This window comes from Triticum aestivum, chromosome 1B (genome assembly GCF_018294505.1).
Source record: "Triticum aestivum cultivar Chinese Spring chromosome 1B, IWGSC CS RefSeq v2.1, whole genome shotgun sequence".
In the NCBI taxonomy this organism is placed as follows: Eukaryota; Viridiplantae; Streptophyta; class Magnoliopsida; order Poales; family Poaceae; genus Triticum; species Triticum aestivum.
Genome location: NC_057795.1, coordinates 284,428,429 through 284,435,624, shown reverse-complemented (window position 1 = coordinate 284,435,624; position 7,196 = coordinate 284,428,429). Strand labels below are relative to the sequence as shown.

Genomic DNA, 7,196 nt, shown 5'->3' with positions numbered 1-7,196 from the left:
CCAACCTGTGATTGGATGGTTAGAGGGACTGTAGTATCCCAACCCATCAGGGTTTAAATCCTGGTGCTCGCATTTATTCCTAGATTTATTTCAGGATTTCCGGCGATGCGCATTCAGTGGAAGGAGACATTCCCTTCCTGGACTCTGCTGGCTCATCTACGCTCCAACCAATTCAGTCAAAATCGAAAAAATGAAGTTTCCTTGAAAAAGTCTAAGAAATAGTAGTAGTAGTAAGTCAAAAAGTGCACTTTTTCCATATATTTTGATTTATAGTGATCCCTATCTTTATCTCTATGTACAGATGACGAGGTGCCTACGGTGACTTCGTGAATTTCAACATTATATGTGGGCTCAGTCTTTTAGAGGTGCTCATAGGGGTAGAGTGTGCGTGTATGCGCGTGTATATGAGCACCGACGTTGTTAAAAAAAGAACTTCACGGTGGAGCATTGGCCATGGTAAAACCGTTAAAACGAAGAAAAGGGAATAGAAGTCTAATCGGGGCCCTAAAACTATAGCTGGCCAAACAGGCCGGGATAGTTGGGCCGGCCCGGTAGCACGGCCGGCACGGCACGGGCCTGGCACGGCACGGCACGTGCTAAACGGGCCGGGCCCGGCACGCGGCACGCCATGGGCCGTGCCTGGGCCTGAAGGGCGAGCACGCGGGCCGGCACGGCACGGCCCGATTAACTTTTTTATATTTTTTATGTATTCTAATATGGGCCAACAGGTAAAAATAGGCTAAAAAACGCTCAATGCGCAAAATAGGAGCTAGATTAGTGGGCCTGGCGTGCCGGTGGGCCGGCCCGATTAGCATACGGGCCGTGCCTGGGCTGCAGGCTGCAGCACGCGGGCTGGCACGGCACGGCCCGTATAATAATCGTGCCTAGGCGGGCCGGGCCGTACCAGGCACGATTAGGATGGGCCGTGCCGTGCCGGGCCGGGCCGGCCCGTTTGGCCAGCTATACCTAAAACCAGTCACAGCCACCGTCGCCGTGGACCCTCGGATCCGCAGGGCGCAGCCTTTCTCCCGTTTCACGCCGGAAGCAGAGCACCACCCAACACCGCATCATGTCGGGCGCGGCGGCGGCGGCGGCGGCGCGAGTGCTGCCGAAGGCAGTGACCTTCGTGACGGGCAACGCCAAGAAGCTGGAGGAAGTCCGCGCGATTCTCGGCTCCTCCGTCCCCTTCCAGTCCCTCAAACTCGACCGTAAGCTGAAGCTGGCTCCTCCTCTTTCTTTCACCAGCTCTACCTCCCCTCCATTCACGTACATACAAGGTAGCAGCATAGCAGTGAAAGGTTTAGTGCTAGACTAAGGATGCCTAGGACTTGCTGGTTGATGGGAGTGGCGAGCTTGCGTGGCCGTGGCTTCTTATGGTGCCGGAACCCTAGGATAAGTGGATACCCCTATTTGTCTTTGTTATTTGGATCATAAAAAATTGCTTTGTAGTTAGCTCACAACAAACATATAACGGTGGATTGGTTGTAGCTGAAAATTATGGATTAGGAATAGTTGCTTCGCAGCTTCGGTTACTGTCTCCTACTGTTTTGGCTTAATCGAACCATCCGTCTCCTACTGCTTCCTACTGTTTTAGCTTTGGGTGTCTTATACCCAAATTTAGGACACATGATGACATGTGCCCTTCTTGTTCCGCTTATTTTTCCTTCTTTAAATGGTGTTGATGTGCATCGATAATGTTTAGGGGAATAGCACGCTGACTTTCTATGCCAAAATTATGCAACAGTTTGGGGGTATGTTTGGATGGAACAGGTGGGAATGCAATAGGAGTTCCCAGTGGACTTGTGATTTATGTGATTCATATAGCCTGTAATTATTTATCTTTTGTATTCTGGTATTTGTACTGGTTGAGAGGTAGGAAGTCCAGACTTTTAATACTCACTCTGTAAACTAATATAAGGGCGTTTAGATCACTAAAGTAGTAATCTAAACGCTCTTGTATTAGTTTACGGAGGGAGTAATTGTGAAGATATCCCATTTGCATTCTGGGATTCTAGTTAAGGGTAGATGTTATGATTCCTAACAGTGACGAACCCTTTGATGGAATTGGAATCTGGACCCCCTACACTTGAATTAGGATTCTGATGCCCTACATATAATAATTCAGCTGGATATGGATTAAGCGTGCTCATTTTAAATAGGCAATACTGATATATCCAATTTCAAAATATGGTTCTGATGGAAATCATGCAAGTTCCAAGTATGTGATTTCAGTTTTGGGAAATGAGAAGTACGAGGTCGTAAAAAAAAGTAACACCGAACAACTTCTTGTTGTTTTTTTATTAATGGGTATTATTCTATGTTAAATTTCACAGTGCCTGAGTTGCAAGGTGAGCCAGAGGACATATCTAAAGAGAAGGCCCGAATGGCTGCATCTCAGGTACCCCTATCTTTTTCTAATACTAGAATAATTATGCAGAGAATTTTAATTTAAATTGTTTGAACTCTTGTTAATGAATCTGCATTCCTCTTTGAGTAGGTGAATGGCCCTGTACTTGTTGAGGACACTTGTCTATGTTTCAATGCGCTCAAAGGTTTGCCAGGTAACTGATTTGCATTATTCTTTCTTTTCACTTCCTAAATGAATTCATTGTGCTCTGTATGATATAATTTGCTTTCTGCTGCAGGGCCCTATATGTAAGTCACTATAACATATTTTCTTATTACCAAGTTACAGATAATAAACATCCTTCACCACTATACCTTATTGAGAAAATGCTTTCAGATATCCTGTCTAACTAATCTCTTTGTTCCCTATCTGGATGTTTTACACACATGAATGTACAGAAAATGGTTTCTAGAGAAGATTGGGCATGAAGGTAATATGGCTACTCAATTCTTGTTTCATTCTTTCTAATGTTTGACTTGCTGAACTCATGCATATTATTTCTGCTATTATAGGTTTGAACAATTTGTTAATAGCTTATGAAGACAAATCAGCTTTTGCTATGTGCATCTTTTCACTTGCTCTTGGACCAGAGGAGGAACCGATCACATTTGTTGGAAAAACAGCAGTAAGATGTCACTTCTTGGAATTTTCGTCTGAAGTATGACTGTATATGCCATACCCGTAAGAATTATAACACTTTACAATGAGAGTGAGCATATATGTCAGTATGCCTACATCCAGAACTGCTGTATACCTTGGAACTTATATTTTCTGATGTATTTTGTTTATGAGTGAGTTGTTAGATTATTTTTCTTCATGTGTACCTTGGTTAAAGAAGCCCATCATAGCACTTTGATCTGTTCTGGTGCGTTATTTCAGCAAGGACAGTAAAATCGGACGCCATGTTGTTAGTAAGAAAAATGAGAGCGAACGTGTTTGAGGTTTCCTTCTCCATGTGCAGGGGAAAATTGTACCTGCCAGAGGCCCTGCTGATTTTGGATGGGACCCTGTATTCCAACCAGATGGATTTGAACAAACGTGAGTTTGATGATGATTTCCATTGCTTTCACGCATCCCTTGCGACTATGTACTGACAGGTGGGTATGTAATACAGGTATGCTGAGATGCCCAAGTCAGAAAAGAATAAAATATCTCATAGGGCGAGAGCTCTTGCACTGGTGAAAGATCATTTTGCTTCTGCCAATTATGAAGTTCAGAGTGATGGATTGGCTTAAAATTCGTTTTCCAATTGAACAAAATGTAATGGAATATGAGCAAAAGATTTTCATGTTACGGAATCTTCCAAGCTGTCTGTTTCTCCTGCAACTTTTGGTGACTGTTAATTTTTTTTTTGAAACGAGGCAAAAGACTTGCCATTTTCATTGATTAAGAAGAAGAGAGTTGCCCGGTTAATTGTGGAAAACCGGGCTAAAACCGATACAACACAACCCACATGACATGGGAACCACCGGGCAACCTGGCCATCGACATGGAAAGAAAGCCACGACGGCACATGCCAGCAGGTGGCCATACGCCCAAGCAACCGACAGCTCCGACTTTGACGACGAGCAACGCAAGGGAAATAAACAGGACTTGCGCCGACCGTGCCCCCCCCCCCCCCCCCCCCCCACCCCCAAACGGCCACCAAATGCTTGTCATCGTCACCACCTAGACTCGCCCCAACGCAGCTCCGACTTCAAAGCAACCAACAACCACGGAAGAGCACCTCGGACACGCCAGAAAGAACCGACTACCGAAGACCACGCCGCGACCCAAGCTTCACTCGATGCCATCATCGTTGCCAAACAGAAACCAGCGCCCCGCCCTCAACAAACCACGCGGCGAAGATGCCGTCATCCACCAGTCTCCCAGTCGTAGCCTGCTCCGAGACGATGCCCCTAAGGAGGAGAAAGACGCGAAGACGCCTCCATCACCCAATCCAGCGGATCTAAGGTTTCCCTTCGGAACCAAAACCGTGGGGAGGAGGAGCGCACCTCCACGACGACGCTTCCAAGAAAGATCGCGGCACCTCCACGAAGACCGGATCAAGGATTTCTCCCGGCGATGTGCCAACCGCCGCCAACTAACTGACTGTTATGAGCAGAGTGTGTATGTACTGAATTTTTGTCAGATTCTAGATGATTCTTTTTGCATCATGTCTCTTTGCCAATTATGAAGTTCAGAGTGATGGATAAATTAGTTGAATCTGTTTGCCAGTTGAACCTCAACACCATTCTTTCACACTACAATCCAGATTTTCACACCAAACACACGCTGGTTGCATCTGCAGAAGCAGAAGACACCAAAGAATAAACTAATAATCGCAACTCATCATACATAATCTAACTGGATGCAAAAAACTGCAACCAACTTGTGCTACTGCTTAGGGCCTCCTAAGCTTAATGTTGACAGGCATCTCCTTGTAGGAGGTGACCTTCTCTGTGGCCCGCCGGAGCGGCCTCCCCAGCGACGACCTGCGTGGGAACTGCACCGACGAATCCAGCTCCCACGACGTCTCCTTCCTGTCATCTCCACCGCCGGCGGTGAGCTGAACGTCCTCTATCTCGAACAAGTCTTCCCTGCGCCCACTCGGCTGAGGCGTTCTCATGGACTTGCTGCAGAAACAGTAAGAATCAGTGGCTGAACGGCGTTTCCTCCTAGATCCAACATTTGATGATTTTGACGAGCTTGTGGGTGTTACTTACCGTCTCTGTGCGCTCTCCCTCTCCTTGGACGCCGCCACCAGCTTCGTCGGCGCCACCGCAGGGCCCAGAGCTAGCAAAGAACATGCCAATCAGAATCAGTTAGCATGGCCACAAATGTTAAGAGACGTATGTGCCAAATACTGGCAGGGGTATCATGGTTACATCGAGATCTCAGCAGCCTCTTCCGGCTGGCGTTGCAGGTAGACTTCTTGGCACTGGCGGCGCGCGACGCATCCGAAGGGGGCTCTGCGTCTCCATCCTTGAGCTGTGCAGCTGCAGCTGCAGCTCTGTCGGCGACCAAGTGCCGCGCCGTCTCGTTCGCGCTCTTCTGTTGCTGGAGTCTGCTGCTCTTCAGCGCTTTCTTTGCCTCCTGTTATTAGGGACATCGCGGTTCAGGGCACATGAACAGAAGCATCAAGTAGCATCATCAACATTTGGCATGAGATGATATGATATACCTCAAGTTCCGATGATTTTACTCTGAGGGCAGCTCTGGAGCACGTAAGCTCATGTTGTAGCAATTTCAGCTTCAGAAAGATAAAAGGAAAAACATCGGCTGATCAGATTTGGGAATGCCAGGATCAATTTTTTCTCTGTAAAATGTCAGCACACTGTTGTCATGATTGACCAAAGAAGCACCAACTTACCCTATTTTTGCCAAGATTTAGCTCCTGCGAAGCAAACATTTCAAGACAGAGATTAGCCTCGTGGTGAACATGATCAAGTCCACGGTTGTAAAACGGGGATAATGGAGTTTCTTGCAGATAGTTGGGGGATAACTTACTGCTAACATCTGGGAATTAGCCTGCGCAAGCTGCCAGTTTGCCAGCCGCAGATTCTGTACTTCAGCCCCGCTCAACTCTATGACTTTGCTGCGCACACCAAATCAAACCAAATAGAGTCAACACCAGAACACTCGCACATCAAGAAGATCCATCCTACACAAAAGAGAACAATAGATGCAGGCAAATACTCACTCTCGCTCCTCCAGGAGCTTCACCAGATCCGAATTCTCCTGAAATTACAGACACAGGGATTCGAGAAAGAAAGAGCAGCGTTAGCGACCGCGATCCATCATACTGTACTTGATAACCAAGAAAGAGACGGCGGTGGAGTCCGGTCGACAAATCTTGCCTTGATCAACCGCGCGATTCCATCCACGCCGTCCGTGCACCTCGACCCGTCCTGCTGCAACTCATCGGCCGCCGCCGCCGCCAGCGGCCGCCTCAGATTGGTGATGTCGCAGAGCGTCTTCCTCCTCGCCGATGTGGCACCGGCGGCGCCAAGCTTCCGCATGGCGGCCATGGTCGCCGCGTTCCTGGTCTGCGCCACCGCCGCTTGAGCCGGGTTGGCCTGCTGGGGCGCGAGAACGGCGGTCTCCATGGGATTTTGGTCACGGGAACGGCCAAAGGGGTGGGAAGTAGCCGGAAGCTTAGGGAAGAGGGAGATTTGGAGCTCGTCGGCCGATGGATCAGAGATTGGAAGAAAGGGAAAGGGGCAACGGCTAGTCGGGAGGCAACGGTATATGAGGGGGGCGGCGTAACGTTCGAATCGGAGGATTTGGGTCAGGGGAGTGGACGGAGCGGATTGAGCCGCTGAAGGAAGATCTACGGCTGTCGTATCAAGTGGGTATATACTTGGGTAGAGATAAATTTGGGTTTCACAAAGGCACTAGGAGCATGTTCGACGCTCCACCCGGTCTTCCAAACCACAATGAAATGACTATCAAATTTTGTTAGGGTTCTCGTCGCTGTCATGTCAGCCCGTACCTTCTTGTGCACCAAATTTGGGATATATGATCATCTACAATCACGATTGTCTAGCTTGAGGGCCAATACATTCGCAGACGCAAAAGTGACCAGACAACCCCTATTTCAACCCGTCTGCAACTGTGGTCCTCAAATGTTCACCTCCAAGTCCATACAAATGTATGCAATGTGATGAACAATACGTAGATTAACATGAAATCTAGAAACATAGCATGTCAATACATAGATAGAGGATTAAAGTTTTGCACAACTCATTCCAAAAGAGCGAGTTCATCCGCCTAACTAGAACAAGAAGCTAGATTAAGTAAATATCCG

General features: G+C 47.7%; 2 protein-coding genes across 2 annotated transcripts; one reads left to right on the top strand and one right to left on the bottom strand.

Moving 5' to 3' along the window:
• Nucleotides 1-971: 971 nt before the first annotated feature.
• Nucleotides 972-3,710, top strand: LOC123119641 (inosine triphosphate pyrophosphatase). Its single transcript, XM_044539506.1, has 8 exons — nt 972-1,208; nt 2,334-2,398; nt 2,498-2,561; nt 2,646-2,655; nt 2,806-2,837; nt 2,920-3,032; nt 3,369-3,445; nt 3,522-3,710. Exons 1-8 carry the CDS (start codon nt 1,070-1,072, stop codon nt 3,640-3,642), a joined length of 621 nt encoding a protein of 206 aa, XP_044395441.1. The 5' UTR covers nt 972-1,069; the 3' UTR covers nt 3,643-3,710.
• A 906-nt stretch (nt 3,711-4,616) lies between these two features.
• Nucleotides 4,617-6,624, bottom strand: LOC123090246 (shugoshin-1). Its single transcript, XM_044511643.1, has 8 exons — nt 6,247-6,624; nt 6,090-6,127; nt 5,897-5,984; nt 5,760-5,783; nt 5,571-5,639; nt 5,275-5,482; nt 5,113-5,182; nt 4,617-5,022 (listed from the first exon to the last, which is right to left on the bottom strand). The coding sequence occupies exons 1-8, from the start codon at nt 6,493-6,495 to the stop codon at nt 4,791-4,793; spliced, it is 978 nt and encodes a 325-aa protein (XP_044367578.1). The 5' UTR covers nt 6,496-6,624; the 3' UTR covers nt 4,617-4,790.
• Nucleotides 6,625-7,196: the final 572 nt, after the last annotated feature.

Excerpts from the sequence above, each read along its gene's own strand:
- LOC123119641 (XM_044539506.1), top strand. The coding sequence starts at position 1,070 with ATGTCGGGCGCGGCGGCGGCGGCGGCGGCGCGAGTGCTGCCGAAGGCA. Across the intron at positions 3,033-3,368 it reads CATTTGTTGGAAAAACAGCA|GGGAAAATTGTACCTGCCAG; the intron begins GTAAGATGTCAC and ends CTCCATGTGCAG. Across the intron at positions 3,446-3,521 it reads CCAGATGGATTTGAACAAAC|GTATGCTGAGATGCCCAAGT; the intron begins GTGAGTTTGATG and ends TATGTAATACAG.
- LOC123090246 (XM_044511643.1), bottom strand. The coding sequence starts at position 6,495 with ATGGAGACCGCCGTTCTCGCGCCCCAGCAGGCCAACCCGGCTCAAGCG. Across the intron at positions 6,128-6,246 it reads GAATCGCGCGGTTGATCAAG|GAGAATTCGGATCTGGTGAA; the intron begins GCAAGATTTGTC and ends CTGTAATTTCAG. Across the intron at positions 5,183-5,274 it reads GAGGCTGCTGAGATCTCGAT|CTCTGGGCCCTGCGGTGGCG; the intron begins GTAACCATGATA and ends GTTCTTTGCTAG.